We start from the raw sequence: 16,001 nt of genomic DNA, 5'->3' as shown, positions 1-16,001 counted from the left end.
TTGTGCTGCCCTGCGGTGCAGCGGGGGAGGGGGGCGGGGCAGCCACACGCACCTCCCCCTCTGAGATCCACAGCGCCAGCTTTGGAGGAGAGGCCAGTGTGTGCTTATCAGTGTCCTGGAAACGTGATAAAGTAGTGCGCTGAGCCAGGGGTGACATCTGTCCCACAGCTTCATAGAAACCAGGATGGCAGGATAGTGGATCCCCAGCCCTGGCACTGCCAGCCGCCTCTCCTGCAGGGGGCAGAAGAGGTGCGGGTGAACAGCACAGTCCGGGGAGCTTGCTGTTGGGGTCAGGGAGGAGAGGGCTGGGGTCAGGCAGGTGTGGAGGGCAGCGCCCACTCCCTGGCTCAGGGCCACGGGGGCCAGCAGTGTGGGGGTGCCCCCCCCCCGCAGGCAGCATTGTCCAGGGAGAAAGCAGAGTGGGTTTGTGGGTGGCGCAGTGGTGACTAGGGTGTGTTGGTTTGGGAAGGTCTTTTCAAGAGTTAGACTGAAGTCCCTGTCACTCCCCGCAGGGCAGAGGACTGCAGTGGGGGTGCGGGTTTATTCACCTGGCTCCTGCCCTGGCCCTGAGGCGGATGACGGAGAGCAGGTCCCTCCGCAGTCGTCTGGGGCGCCTCCTCATCTCTGGGAAGGTGTCTGGGTTTGGGTCGCGCTGCGCAGAGGAGGGCTTTGAGCAGGAGTTCCTGAGGCCATTGGGGGTCTCTCTCCTCCCTGCAGTCCAGGTCTTGAGGACAGTCGCGCCTTTAAACGTCCGGAGACGTTTGTCCCTGACCCTCCGAAGAGGGGCCGCCTTGTGAGTGCCGGGTCCCAGGGTGTTGTCCCTGCGTCCTTGGCTCCCCAGCGGGTGACGCAGAGCGCGCTGCAGGCTCAGGCTGCGCGCACAAGGCGCACGCTCCGCCCGGGTGGAGTGGGGGCGGACCTGCGGTCCAGGTGCCGAGTGGCCGGAGTGCGGGGCCTCCGAGCAGGTATGAGCCGGCCTGCCGGGGTGCAGGCAGGGCTCTGGGGTGGGGAGAGGGGGAAGGAGTGTCGGGGTGCAGGAGCGCGGACCAGCAGGGGCTCGGCCCGGGTGGGGGAGGGTGTGCGGGAGGGCTGGGGTGCAGAGTGTGGGGGTGGGGTGGGGGCTCCGGGAGCACCACTGGGACCCAGGGCGGGGTGTGTGTGTGTGTGTGTGTGTGTGTGTGTGTGTGTGTGTGTGTGCGCGCACGCGCGCACAGAGACCCGGGGCTGTTGTGGTCTGTGGCGATCTTTGTGCAGTCCTTGGCCCCCAGAGCTCAACCCAAGCAGGGGCCAAGAGAGGTTCCTAGGAACTTACCCTGATGCTTAGTCCTGTCACACCCCGCCCCATGCCTAGGTATTTATTGTTTCCGAAGAGCTTTTGCATTCCAGATGGCCAGGATCCCAGCAACCCCAGGGACAGGGCAGGAGGGCTCACATGTACCATCCTTTCTACTTCGGGGTGAATCTTTCGGGTCCTGGTGGGTGGGGTATAGAGGTATGCCTGGGCCTCTGGAGGTCCCATGGTCCTGGGGGCACCCACGGCTTGAAAGTGTTTGCCCAAGAGTCTTAAGCTATTGGCTGTGGCATCCATTGCTGATGGGGCTGGTCTCAGCCGGCTTGGGCTGGGGGCCGCTGCTCTGTGGCTACCAGGGTGGGTATGGCATTGCCCCCTTGTGTGAGGCTCTTCCCAGGGGCTCCGCCCGCACCCCGCGCTCAGGTGTCGGGCCACACACGGCTGTGTGTGGTTTTGCCTGTCCTCTACCTGGCGCATCTGCCGTCTCTCCATCCGTTTATCTCTGGAGTGTTCTCAGCACTCACACCTTGGAGTGGGGGTAGAAGGACTCCAGGGCAGGCCAGGTGTGGTCGCTGCCTGCCCTGGGTTTCAGAGCTCCCGGGGCCCCAGCAGAGGCATTGGAGCCTGCTGGGCAGGGGGAGAAGAGGGAGGCTGAGCCGGCGTCCCCCGTGCTGGTGGGTCACGGGGGTTCCTGGCCTGTCTTGCAGGCCGGGGTGCACAGGAGGTGGAGTAGGGCTGGACATGCTTCCGGGGCTTGAAGGGTTCCCGTCCTAGGGGAGCCACCTCCACTCCAGGTCCCGCTGGCTCCTCTCCCTGTCTGTCACCTGGAGCCTGCCTCAGGAGTGGGATGGAGGCGGGGGCCCTTGAGGAGAATGGCAGGGAGCCCCCAAAAGGCGGTCAGGGGCAAGCTGGACCCTTGCTCTCATAGTGGGCAGCAGGCCTGGCTGGTCCGCTGCCTGCACAGGTCTGGGTCTGGGTCTGGGCTGGAGAGTGGCCCAGGAGCAAGCGGACAGGAGACAGCACAGCCAGGGCCCAGGAGCATCTGCCCACGGCCAGCAGCAGCAGCAGCTCAACCCTGAGAGCCCCGCCTGCCCTGCCCAGTGAGCCCCAAGGGGACTCTGGGGCAGGGACTTGTGGTCAGCCCTGCCCCCGGACACTCTCCCTGGCTCACCTGCTGGGACAGCAGGATGTGGGGTCCCCACAGATGGCTTCCAGAGGACAGCCTCGGGCACCGCAGGCCTAGAAGCTTTCCTCACTTGGGACAGAGGAAGACCACCCGGCACCTTGCCGTGGCCTTGGCTCTGGGGAGGGCCTGAGGGAACAGGGTTACTCTCGTTGGCGGACTTGCTTCTTGGAGCGGAGTGCGTGGAAGTTCCCGAAAGCAACTCTGTGGGCAGCGGGGACTTTTTGCAAAATGAAAGAGGTGGACGATGTCTGGGAGCACGAGATGCAGGACCACGGGTGCACCCCAGGGCACGCGAGGCCGGCACGGATTGGTTGCTGGTCTGAGCATCCCTGGGTGTGTGTGTGTGGGGGGGGTGGAGTTGCACAGTGACCTGAGGTTGTGACCCTTAGGAGTGGGCGGGGGTCCTGGCATGTGACCGAACCCCGGCAAGCTGGGAAATGTGCCACTAATGAAAAAGATGAGGCCTCCATGTGAGGAACGTGTGGCTGGGGCTCTCAGGACATCTGTCTCATCTTCCTCTTTCTGGTCTATTTCAGCAACCTCCCATGGTGTGTTCCAGAAACCACAGCCCCACAAGCCAGAGATAAGAGCATCCCGAGGGCGTGGTGGGCGAGCTGGTTGAGCCAGAGCGGTGGGTCGGAATGGAGCCCTTGTCCCCAAGGAAAGCCGGCTCCGAGCAGGAGGAGGGCTTCGGGGTGCAGTCCAGGAGGGTCGCTGACCTGGGGCTGGTCCCCAACCTCCGGCGGAGCCACAGCAGCCTTTGCAGGGGCAGGAGGCTGCTGCGCCCCTTCAGCAGTACAGAGAAGGTAAGCTGTGCCCACTCGGCCTGCAGCCCGTGACCACGGGGGTGGGCATGCTTTCACCCATACGGAGGGTAGAACGCTCTGGGAGCGGAGGCCCGTTAGAACGGTGAGCAGCTAGCGCTTCTCATGGGGGTGTGCAATCATTTCCATTCTCAGTCATCGGGGAACCCCCTGGGTGAAGCAAGGCTCACAGAGGCCCTCACGTCCACTTGCCCTGTTGCACGACGATTTCACAACCTCTATCTGGTTGTGGAGGCCAGGATACAGCCTCGGGCCCTGGGCTGGTGTTTATCTACTCTTCATATATATATATATATATTTGGAGGGAGTACTGGGGATGGAACCAAAGGGTATTCTACCTCCGAGCTACACCCTCAACCCTGTTTTTCTTTATTTTGAAACAGGGTCTCACTGAGTTGCAAAGGTCCTCACTAAGTAGCTGAGGCTGGCCTCAAGCCGCGATCCTCCTGTCTCAGCCTCCCAAATGCTGGGATTCCCAGCGTGTACCACCGTGCCTGGCCCCTTGGTGGATAAACTGTGTTCAAAGTACTTTTTTTGTGTGTGTGTGTGGTATTTGGGGTGGAACCCAGGGGCTTTTCTACCTCTGGGCTACACTCTCAGATCTATTTTATACTTTATTTGGAAACAGGATCTCACTAAGTTGCTGAGAGCCTAAGTAGCTGAGGCTGGCTTCGAACCTCTGTGATCCTCCTGTCTCAGCCTCCCAAGTGCGGGGATTACAAGCGTGCGCCACCACACCCGGCTCAAAGCACATTTGAATGCTGGCGTCGCCTTGTGGCCAGCAGACTGGGGTCTCCCGTTTCCCTGACAGTGAGGCCAGAGTCAGGGACCCCGTTCTCACTGTGCGTCTCCTGCCACACGTGGCTGTCAGGACAGGCGATGTGGGCGTGTGAGCTGTGAAGTGTGCTCACATTCAAATAGTGCCTGGGAGGGAAAGACTGCATAGGTTCATCCCTCCTCCCGAGCCCTCATCCTCTGGCAAGGGAGCCTTTAGCCTCCCCGTGGTGCTGGCTTCTCTCTCGGAAGCTTGGGCGTGGAGCCCTGTCTGCGAGGGGCCCTCGCGGATGCTTTTGGGGATGTGATTCTATAGCCTAAGGATTTCAAAGTGCCCTCTTTATCCCCAGCAAGAAAATCTTAGTTCCTGGATTCCTGAAAACATCAAGAAGAAGGAGTGCATGTATTTTGTGGAAAGTTCCAAACTGTCCGACGCCGGGTGAGTGCCGTGTTGTTGGGATTAAGGCCACCGACCCCTTTTCCTGGTCCCACAAGAGTAAAGGATCAGACCCAGACCACCAGGGCCTGTGCAGAGGGCAGTAAGGAGCACCCCTGTGTCCATGCCAGCCAAGTGTCCCTAAGGCATCTCCACCCCCGCGAGCCTCCCTGGGGACGTGCCGAGTGCCCTACTCTGCAGCTGGGGAGACCCAGGTGCCAAGGGCTGCTTCTGTGACTTCTCCAGGGTGGGATGGGACCGGCCTGCAGGCGATGCTAGGACCTGGGCCGGGTGCTTAGGGCTCCAGCTCATGTCTTTGGAGCGCCTCGAGTCCAGGAATGGGAAGGAACCTTTGGGGAAGTCCACGGCCCAGGACCCCTCGAAGGTAAAGGGCCCCCTGTGCCATCTCCCCTCTCCCGTGTGTGGCTACCAAGACCCTGTCCAAGGTGGCAGTGGCCATGGAAGTAGCTGGACACTGGGCCAGTGCTCCTCAGCTGGGCTGCCCAGAGTTGGGTGAGCCTGAGGGACACTGTGGTCCACTGAGGGACAGGCTGCTCCAGTCCTGTTCCGGGGATGGCAGCGTCTCTTGGCAGCGCTACCCCAAGCCAGGTGCCCCGGAGTCTTGGTTCACACTGGTGCCCTTCACGAGGGTGGCCCACCTGCTTTCTTTTATGACTTCTTCCCCCTCAGAACGAACCCCTGCTTATCTGCCAAGGCCCATCGCAGACGGCGCCTCTGCTGGGAAGCCCCCAGGGCAGCGTCCTTCTCTGTCCCCGCTGGCCATTGTGCCATGCCTGGGGCTTGGCTCCTGCTTGCTGTGGGGTCTTTTGGGGCTGGGACCACAGCAGAGACATGTCAGCGTCCCGTGCAAGCAAAAGTCCCCCAGGTTCCCACCTCTCACCCTCAGAGCCAGCCAGCCTCAGACAGAAAACACTGGGAAAAGTTACATCTGTCCTGGACATCAGGAAGGGATTTCCTTGTCTTTTCCCCTAAACAGTAAAGAAAAATAGGAGCTGGGGTGTGGCTCAGGGGGTGAGTGCTTGCTTACCACGCTCAGTATCCAGTGTTGGATCCCCAGCACACCACACACACACACACACACACACACACACACACACACACGCGCGCAAGCATGCAGGCACACTGCATTATGACAACGCCATAAGCATTTACATTGTATCCAGTATTGTAAATAATCTAGAGATGACTTGAAGTACATGGGAGGAGGAGAATAAGTTTTAGACAAATATTACCCATTTTGTTACAGACTTGAGCATTTGAGATTTTGTTCTCTGTGGGGGTCCTGGAACCTATCTCCCATGTATACCGAGAGAGAGGAGTGTGCAGAAGAGGACTAGGGACCCTACACAGAGAGGAGGTCCCCCTCAATTCCTGACCAGCCCAGCAAAGGGCATTGGTGGTGGTTCTTCTCCTCCTCCCCCTCCCCTCCCCTCCCCCCATCCCTCTTCCTCCTCCTCCTCCTCCTCCTCCTTCCTGCAGTACTAGGAATGGAACCTAGGGTCATTCTACCTCTGAGCTACATCCCCAGCACTATTTTTATTCTTTATTTTGAAACGATCTCACTAAGTTTAAGAGGGCCTCACTAAGTAGCTGAGGCCTGCTGTGAGCCTGAGATCCTCCTGTCTCAGCCTCCCAAAGGCTGGGATCACAAATGTGTGCCGCCATGCCTGGCTTGTCAGTGCTTTTGCTGGGCTCCAGGTCTTAGCAGTGGAGCAAGAGTGGCGCTCCCCAGGGCAGGAGCCTGAGAGGAAGGGGAGCACATTGGGCCAGTGTAGTCGGTGCACACACGTTTCCAGGTTCCCAGGGGGAGCTCACATGTTCAGTGACCTGCTGAGCCTCACAGGGCACTGTGGCTGTGCTGAGGGCTGAGGCCGGTAGAGCTCCACCCTGGAAGCCACCAGGGACTCAGGAGTAGTTGGCTTTGGGGCTGGTGCCCACCAGCAACCACCCAGTCGCAGACTCCAGATGGCGAGAGCCTTCAGCATGAGCCTTGTTGTGGTTGTGACGGCGCTGTGGGCTCTTCTCCTCTACTCAGCTAGGATTTGTTGAATAGGGAAATTAAACTAACAGACAGCTTGGCGCAGCTTTAAAATTCCTTAGTATAAAATTGGTAAGAGCCGTTCATGATGATGCTTGTAATCCCAGTATTTGGGAGGCTGAGACAGGAGGATCACTAAGGAGAGGCCCTTTGCAACTCAGCGAGACCCTGTTTCAAATTAAAGAAAAAAAAAAGGGCTAAATGGTGTAGCTCAGAGGTAGAATGCCCCTGAGTTCCATTCCCAGCACTGAAAAAAAATTATATAAAATTGGTAGGAAATAGAAAGGGAAGAGAAGGAAAGCAGCGTGCCCGGGGCACACTGGGGAGCCCGAGAGTGGAGCTCTGCCCCCTCTGCATCCCCGTCCTTTACACAGATTTTGTATTGCTATGTTCTGATCAGCGTCACCAAGGCGATGGGCCGGTAACTTATTCCTTAGGCAGGTGGTGCCTCTTTGCCGTGGACAGCGCACTTACTAAGTGCGGGTCAATAATCCACCTTGTTTTCCCCGCCATTGTATTGGGCAGCATTGGCTGCTCATCAACTGTGGGTGCTTCAAAGCAGCACACGGAGTTTGCCTTCCTACGCCCAGGCCGGGTCACAGAGCAGAGGAGGAAACCGAGGCTCTGATGGCCTCTAGTATTTTTAGGGCCAAAGGCTTCCATTGTCTCTAGGGCTTTAAGGCTAAATGCCTTAATTTCCTTTACATCCTTACTATAGGTTAGTCATTAGGACAAGGGGCAGAGAGAGGGGAGGATATCTGAGGTATAACATCTGCTGTCCCTCCCTGCCTGGGTGCCTACACAGCACCCAGGCTCTGACTGCCTTTTACATTTGGGAAATTAATACAGGAGCAATTTTTTTTTTTTTTTGGGCGGGTGTGGGGATGGAACCCAGGGGCATTTGACCTCCGAGCTATAACCCCAGCCCTATTTTTTTATTCTTTATTTTGAAACGGTCTTGCTGAGTTGCAGAGGGCCTCGCTAAGTAGCTGAGGCTGTCCATGAATGGCGATCCTCCTGTCTCAGCCTCCTGAATGCTGGGATTACAAGCGTGCCCACCACGCCCGGCTAGAAGCAATGTTTTAACACCGGCACAAATCACATCATTTGTGGAGCAGGCTAACTTCCCTGAAACCCTATCAGTGGAGTGGGGAGCCCGGGTCCTGGCTGCTGGCCCCAAAGACTCAGCTGCGTGGACTCCATCCTGCGCGGAACCCTCCTCACCTCACAGAGCAGACAGGACATGAGTGTGAGGGAGGGGCCGGCGTGTCCTGCCCTGGGAGCCAGTGAGTGCCCTCCTTTTTAAAGAAAGTCAGGAGCAGAGTGAGCGGCAGACATCCTTCCCCAAGACACAGTTTTTGAAGCAGATTTATCGATGTCCCTGAAATGTTTTCATCAGTGTCCCCCAAGTCCCGGCGAGCCTGCGCGGCTCAGCAGCGATGCGTCTTATGCCCACTTCACCAGACCCGCTCCCCACCCCCCCTCTACTTGGTCACCATTTACCTCCAACCTGGGCCTGTCGCCACTCCTCCCTGCACAGCACGGGCTCATCTGCAGAGCAGGGAGGCTGGTGGGTGCTCCGAAGGTCTCTGTGCATGCTGTTACCTGCAGTGGGAGAAGGGAGCCAGGCTGGGGGCAGCGGTCTCCCCAGAGCCCTCCGACCCCGCCCTCAGCGGTGACGGTCTCCTTTATGCCTACCCATCTAGGCCAAGAGTTGAGCCAGCGCTCTGATTATTGAATTCTGGGCCAATGGTCCCAGCACAGCTCCCTTCTGGGTCAGCCCAGAATGCAGAGAGAAAGTCTGACAGCATCAGAATCAACCGTCTAACAAGAGGGGAGCTGGTAGGTATGGAAGCGCACGCTTGTAATCCCAGGACTTGGGAGGCTGAGACAGGAGGATCGAGGTTCACGGCCAGCCTCGGCTACTTAGTGAGAGCCTCCATAACTCAGTGAGACCCTGTTTCAGAAGAACATAGGTCTGGAGGTGTAGCAAGTGGCCAGTAGCAAGCTCCTCCTTCTCTTCTCTCTGGTTTTTGTTTCGTTTTGCAGTAATAGAGATTGAACGTGGGGGCATTCTACCTCTGAGCTACACCCCCAGCCCTATTATTTTATTTTTTATTTTGAAACAGGGTCTCACCGAGCTGCAAATGGCCTCACTAAGTAGCCGAGGCTGTCCATGAACCCGAATCCTCCTGTCTCAGCCTCCCAAATGCTGAGATTACAAGCGTGCGCCACCACACCCTGCTGGGTTTCTAATTTAACAAAATATAAAGATCACATGAGCTGTTCTATTCTCTTTCCTGAAACATCAATGAATACCAATAAAGGTATAAAAAGTTCTTAACCTACAAAGAAAAGAAAACAAGTGGAAGGCCCTTGACAAGAGCCGCTGCTGCTCTCCCTCCGGCAGGAGAGGAGAGTGGGACGCCCCGGGGCGGCGTCTCCCGTGGTGTGAGCCGGGCATGCTGCTGGCCTGGGCGTCCCGGGGCCTGTGTATTCTGCTGGCGTGTCTCCTCTGTTCTGAACCTCTGTTGTATGTGGATTTGTGAACATTCTGTTTTGAAATAATCTATAGATTTAAAGTCTCACGCTGGGCGTGGTGGCGCACGCTTGTCATCCCAGCATTCGGGAGGCTGAGACTGGAGGATCATGGTTCACGGACAGCCTCAGCTACCTAGTGAGGCCCTCCGCAACTTAGAGAGACCTTGTTTCAAAAATAAGAAATAAAAAATAGGGCTATGGGTGTAGCTTGGAGGTAGAATGCCCCTGGGTTCTACCCCACTACCGTAAAATAAGTAAATAAAGAAAGAAAGGAAGGAAGGAAGGAAGGAAGGAAGGAAGGAAGGAAGGAAGTTAGTTTCAAAGATACTGAACTAGGTCCCAACCTCCACTGGTAGTTGCGTTCTGCGTGGCTGTAGCCTGTGTCAGCACCAGGAGGTTGGCACTGACGCCATGTGCGGCCTCGCCTGTGTCCTTACATCACATGTGGAGTTATTATTTATTTATTTATTTATTTTTGTGATCATGAGGATGGAACCCAGAAGCATTCTACCTTCGAGCTACACCTCCAGGCCTATTTTTTTAAATTTTTATTTTGAAACAGGGTCTCACTGAGTTGCGGAGGGCCTCACTAAGTAGCTGAGGCTGTCCGCGAACTGCGATCCTCCTGTCTCAGTCTCCCGAATGCTGGGATCACAAGCGTGTGCCACCACGCCTGGTTACACATGTAGGTGTGTGTAGCCACCACCACAATCGGGACGCACAGCTGCTTCTCCGCCACCGACCTCGCTGGCTGGTCCCCTGCAGGCACACCGGCCCGCCCCTGGTTGCCCCCACCCCTGGGCCCGTGTTTTGAGGGTGCTGTGTACGTGGAGACGCACACTGCGCTCTTGCCGTGAGGCCCACCCGAGGCCACTGCTGAGCCGTCCTTCCCTGTCCACTTGCCTGTAGACCTGTGATAATAAGTAATTGGTCTTATTTTCCTAACCCACGCTGTCAGTCTCTCCTTTATTTTGGTCCTGGGAAATCGAGCCCAGGAACATTCTACCTCTGAGCTACACCCCCAGCCCTTTTATTATTTTATTTGGAGACAGAGTCACACTAAATTGCTAAGGGCCTAACTAAGTTGCTGATATCTGTCTCCCAAGTACTGGGATTACAGGCATATGCCACCAGGCCCAGCTTTAATCTCGTCTTTAACTGGCATATTTAGGACACTTATATTTAGTGTAGTTAATGATGTATTAGGGCTTAGAGCTCCCGTTTTATTTTTTGTTTCCTGTTTGTTCCTTTTTTCCCTGACTTTCTGTGGGTATTTGTAAATCTTCTAGAATTTCATTTTGGTCCAGCTATACTATATCTCCTTATATGGCTTTTTTTTTCTTTTTTTTTTTTTTTGGTATTACTGGGGATTGAATGCAGGGCCATTCTATCTCTGAGCTATACTCCCAGCCCTATTTTTATTCTTTATTTTATTTATTTATTTAGTTTTTGGTGGTACTGGGGTTCCTGGAAGCCCTTCTACCTCCGGGCTACACTCCCAGACCTATTTTTACATTTTTATTTGGAAACAGGGTCTCCTAAGCCAGCGCGCGCGGCTGGCTTCGAACCTGCGCGATCCTCCTGTCTCCGCCTCCCGAGCGCGGGGATTACAAGCGTGCCCACCACGCCCGGCTATTCTTTATTTTGAAGCAGGCTCTACTAAATTATAGAGGGCCTTATTAAGTGCCTGAGGCTGAGGCGAACCTGCAATGCTCATCTCAGCCTCCCAAGTACTGAGATTACAAGCGTGTGCCACCACGCTGGGCTCTTTTACATAGCTTTTTTTTTTTTTGTGGTACTGGGGTTCCTGGAACCCCTTCTACCTCCAGGCTACACTCCCAGACCTATTTTATATGTTTTTATTTTTGGAAACAGGGTCTCTTAAGCCAGCAGGGCTGGCTTTGAACCAGCGTGATCCTCCTGTCTCCGCTTCCCAAGCTCAGGGATTACAAGCCTGTGCCACCACGCCCGGCATTTTTACATAGCTTTTAAAAGTGGTTGTTCTAAACCCAGGCATGGTGGCACTGAGATAGGAGGATCGCACAGGTTTGAAGCCAGCCTCAGCTACTTTGTCAGGCTCTCAGCACCTTAGTGAGACGCCGTTTCCAAATAAAATAGAAATAGGTCTGGGAGTGTAGCCTGAAGGTAGAAAGTCTCTGGGTTCCATCCTCAGAACCACACACACAAAGTGGTTATTCTAGGTATTCCATTATATAACATAATCTACTGTTGTAGACATTTCTTTTATGTTTTTGCAGTACTGGGGATGGAACCCAGGGGCATTCTATCTCTGAGCTACACCCCAGCCCTAATTTTTAGTCTTCATTTTGAAACAGGGTCTCACTGAGTTGCAAAGAGTCTAAGTAGCTGAGGCTGGCTGAGAACTGCGATCCTCTGGTCTCAGCCTCCCAAATGCTGGGACTACAAGTGTGTGCCACCATGCCTGACCTTATTCCCTTTTATAACCTTTTGCCATTCCTACTTTATAGTTATTTAAAATGTTTTGTCTACATACATCGAGAACCATGCCAGATAGTGTTATAATTTTTGTTTCAATCGTCAAACAAAATAAGTGAAATGGATTGCATTTATCCGTATTTTACCCTTTCCAAATTATTCTTTCTCCTTCCTATATGCTCAAATTTCTTTTTTTTTTTTTTTTGACCCTTTTATTTCTGTTTAGGGAACTTCCTTGGTCATTCTTTCAGGTTGGTTATGTTGACAAGAAGTCTACTTAGTTTTACTTCAACTGAGAATGTCTTAACTTCCCGTCATTTCGAAATGGTCTCTTGCTGAATATAGAATTCTAGACCAGTAGCTCTTGCTTTTCAGCATTTGGAAAATGTTGTAATAATCTTTTCTTGCTTCTGTGGCTTCTTATAAGAAATATGTGGTCTTTTGAATTGTTTTCCCCAGAAGTAAGGTATCATTTCTGTCCAACTACTTTTGAGATATTTTTTCAGTCTTCAGATTCGGGGAGTTTGACTGTGATGTATCTTGGCATTTCTTTGGGTTTGTCCTGTTTGATATTCGTGTGGACTCTTAGATCTGTAGGTTTATGCTTTTTTTTTTTTTAATCAAATACAGGAAATTTAGAGCATTATTTCTTTGTGTATTTCCCAGGCCTGCCCTGGCTTCCTTTCCTGCTGGGGCTCTGGCGACTGACCTCCTGCCACAGTCCTGCAGGTCCCAGAGGCTCCGGATTTTCTTGCCTCTTGCCGTGTGTTCGCTTCGTGGTTCTCACTGCGTAGTTCCTGTGTTTCTCTTCTAGTTCACGGGTTTCTCCTTCATCCTCCCCATCCTACAGTTGAGCCCACGCATTGAGTTTTTAATTTTAGTTACTGTGTTTTTCAGCTCTAAAATTTCCACTTGGTCTCTCCTTTTTTTCTTTGCCCAAACTGCCCTTTGCCCCATCCATCATGTCTAAAGTTGCTCTTGGAAGCATTAAGGTGGCCAATTTAAAGTCCTTGTCAGCTAATCCCCCACATCCATGCCATCTTGGTGCGCATGGCTGGCGCTGTCTTTCTTCCTTCTAGTCAAAGTTTCCTGTAACTAGTGATCCTTGGTTGACCCTCCCTAGTGCGGGTTTGTGCTATGACGCTCTGGATCTTGGGCCGGGGCTCTGTGACCTCCATGGGGGTGGGCAGGGACAGTAAATACTTCATTACTGCCATGGGGGGGGGAGTTCGAGGTCCCAGCCCAGAGATCACTAGGTGGGGGATTTCTTGTTAGTGGAAGGAGGGGTGGAGTTGCAGTTCCCACGAGGCCCCCGATGCTCCGGTCTGGGATCCAGCCATGCCATTAGCACAGACCACACGCATTCGTGTTCTTTCATAGTGTTAGAATGTATTTAACCACAGACTCACAATCCACACCGCCTTCACCGGCTGCTATGCACCAAGTACTTGCGGTTCTGCTGGTAATCGTAGGCCAGGCAGGCTGAGGTTCTTTGATTCCAGTCTCAGTGTCTGCACCACACTTCACGCAACGGTCTGTAGGTTACAGAGAGGCTAAGACAGTGTTACGGTGACCGTGGTGGCCAGGAGGTTGTGCCCATAGCATGGGCAGAGTGCAGATATCTGCAGAGGCACTGCAGGTGGTCAACGAGGCTTGTCGCCAGCCATCTCTAGAGTTGTGAAGGTGGAGGGACCAGATGAGAACAGTCAGAGTGTCGGCCTAGATCAGCTTGGGCCCCGTCACAGGCAGGGAAACCACGCTGAGCCGGAGCCTGGGGACAGGGAGGCAGAGCTTGGTCGAGGGGCCCAGTGGTGGGCTCACGGTGGGCTGCATCTGGTCTTGGGGCCCTGCCCTATGGGCCTCAGGTGAGGGGCTGCGTCAGGTGAAGTTGAAGAGCTCCTGTGTCTGTGGTTCCTGATCTGACTCAGGATGCCCACAGGACAGGGGCTCCTGATGTGGCATGATAGGTTGGCCTCAATGCGTTGTTTATCAGTTTCTACCTTACGGCCGGGCTGGGCACATGGGGGCTGTGGACTTGTACCGACAAGGTGTAGAGTCCTTCTGCCTTGGTGCTTGGACTCAAGCTGGAGTAACTCATGGCAGACTGCTTCTTTATAATTTGGACTCACTCTGGGCAGGGCACAGCCTCCTCTCACAGAGGCAGGAAGGCTCTCTACTGCTGGATGGGATATAGGCGGCCCCCACACTCCCAGGGGGCTGGAGAGGCACCTCCTTTCTGCTGGTGACCACGCCGTGTCTTTGCAGGAAGGTGGTGTGCAGGTGTGGCTACACACGCGAGCAGCACCTGGAGGAGGCCACTAAGCCCCAGGCCTTCCAGGGCAAGGAGTGGGACCCCAAGAAGCACGTGCAGGAGATGCCCACGGATGCCTTCGGCGACATTGTCTTCACCGGCCTGGGCCAGAAAGTGGGGAAGGTTGGTCCTCACCTCGGTGCTCTGCACTGTGGCTGGGGTGGGGGGACATGGTGGAGCGGGGGGGGGCTGTGGTAGAGTGGGGGTGTGTGCCATGGTGGAGCAGGGTGGGGGTCCTGGGGTGGCACGTGATGGCAGATGACCGGAGCGAGAGCGGGAGGCTGGTAGAGATCCAGATGTGCAGAGCCGACCTCATGCTAAGGGATGGCGGGGGCGGAGGAGCTCTGCAGGCAGACAGGAGACGCGAGGGCTTTCAGAGTTCTGGGTTAACTGCCCAGCGAGTGGAGGGGTGCAGGGCTTCCCAAGGGAGGCGTGGCTGGAGCTGTGGCGGGGATTCTGGCTGGGTGGCATTTTGCCAGGGTCTGGGGTATTAGGAAGAGGACCCCAGGACATGGAGCGCTCGGTGTACTTGGGATGGCAAGGGTGTGGGAGGAGGGGTGAGTGTTGGGGAGGCCTAGAGGTACAGGGCATGAGCTGGCACCTGGTGGCTGGGCCGGGCAGTGGAGTCCAGGCTGAGCCTCCGGCCCGCACACAGGAAGCAACTGCTGGGACCGGGCCCAGGCCAGGTGCCCTGGGGCCTCCCTCTCAGTGTGGTCCCTGGACCAGCAGCAGCCAGGCAGATTCCAGGCCACCCAGACCTGCCGGATCTGGGCTCAGCCACCACATTCCCTTCCAGCAAGGCTTCCGGAGGCTTCTGATGCTGCCAGCCCTGCTATCCTGTGGGACGGGTGGCGCTGGTGCCGTTCATTTCCGTGTTGGGCTTCTGGAAGCTCTGGGTCTCTTTCTGGCTGGGAGTGTCCTTTTCCCTTGACTTCCCCAAGTTCCCCTCATGGCAATGTCTACCTATCCAAAGGCGTTGAGCAAGGAGGTCCCAGGCGTGGGGCCACGCAGCCCGGGCTTCCTGGCAGCCCTGCCCTTCTCTGTCATCCTACGGGTGCCCGCAGGCCGCTGGCTCGCCTGTCCTTGCGGTCACGAGGGATCCGCTGAGGACACCTGTGTGGAGGTTCCGGTCACGCGAGGCTGCCTCTTCCTCCCCCAGTAGGGTGGGTTTGAACCCATCTGAGGCCGAACCCAGGTCCTAACCCAGCATCCTCCTGGCTGCAGCCTCTCCCTTGAAGCCACCTCAGGGACAGTCCCCAACCGAGGACAGTTCCAGCTGGGGACAGTTGGCCGTGGGGACACTGCCATGGTGCTGAGTGCCCAGGAGCAGCCTGACCCAGCGAGGCCGGCACCGGCACGTGTGTCCCACGAAGCAGACCCATGGGCCTTTCCTTTCTGGGGTCACATGGCTTACGTTCCTGGAGCAAGATAGCTGCGGGCCTGTCCCCGGACAGCTGCTCAGCGCTGTGGGGCCGGCTGCGCCGGGGTGGCAGCCTCTGTGGCGGTGACTAGGTTTCTCATCACAGGGCTGTGACTGATGCTCTGGGGACACTTGCAGCCTCCTCCTGGACCCTGTGCCACCCACCTTTCTGTCCCTCATGGGCCTATCTTGGGGAATCCTGGCCAGGATGGGTCTCCTCAGACAGCTGATTGAACAAAGCAGAGGAAGTCCACTGTGGGGGCTATAGGCTGCTCTGGAGGGAGCGGGCCCCGGGGACAGTGTCCTGAGGCAGGCTGAAGGAGGTGAACCGTGTGGGGCCTGTGACGGGCCAGGCCCAGAGACATGGCCTGCCGGCTGAGGAGGCAGCGTTGGAGGGGTAAGGAGGGCGGGAGTGGCCAGCTAAGCCTGAGGAGTGCTGCAGGCCTGGCTGTGAGGGCAGAGGGCGATCGGGGCCTGGTGTGCAGAGAGGACGAGGACAGAGGGGCTGCCTGTGGTGGAGGAGGGGTACGCAAGATAAAGCTGGCTCTCCTGGGTTCACCCGTGTGCCCCGCTCGGGGCCCTCCTCCAGGCCCCGTCATTGCCACCACGGTCTCCTCTTCCTCCTCCTCCTCTTCCTCCTTCTCCTCCTCTTCCTCTTCTTCCTCTTCCTCCTCCTCTTCCTCCTCCTTCTCCTCCTCTTCC

At 56.0% G+C, this 16,001-nt stretch overlaps 1 protein-coding gene across 1 annotated transcript in view; it reads left to right on the top strand.

The window, feature by feature from the left end:
- Positions 1–3,118: 3,118 nt before the first annotated feature.
- Positions 3,119–16,001, top strand: part of TRPM2 (transient receptor potential cation channel subfamily M member 2) — a gene marked incomplete at both ends in the record, with an annotated part of 55,729 nt that continues 42,846 nt past the window's right edge. Inside the window, 3 exon segments of the mRNA XM_080695781.1 lie at positions 3,119–3,283; positions 4,426–4,514; positions 13,834–14,002. Of these exon segments, the coding sequence (XP_080551907.1) occupies positions 3,119–3,283; positions 4,426–4,514; positions 13,834–14,002 (423 nt within the window).

This window comes from Muscardinus avellanarius (genome assembly GCF_963383645.1).
Source record: "Muscardinus avellanarius genome assembly, chromosome: 5".
In the NCBI taxonomy this organism is placed as follows: Eukaryota; Metazoa; Chordata; class Mammalia; order Rodentia; family Gliridae; genus Muscardinus; species Muscardinus avellanarius.
The sequence above is the reverse complement of the archived record's forward strand: the minus strand, read 5'-3'. Positions and strand labels throughout refer to the sequence as shown.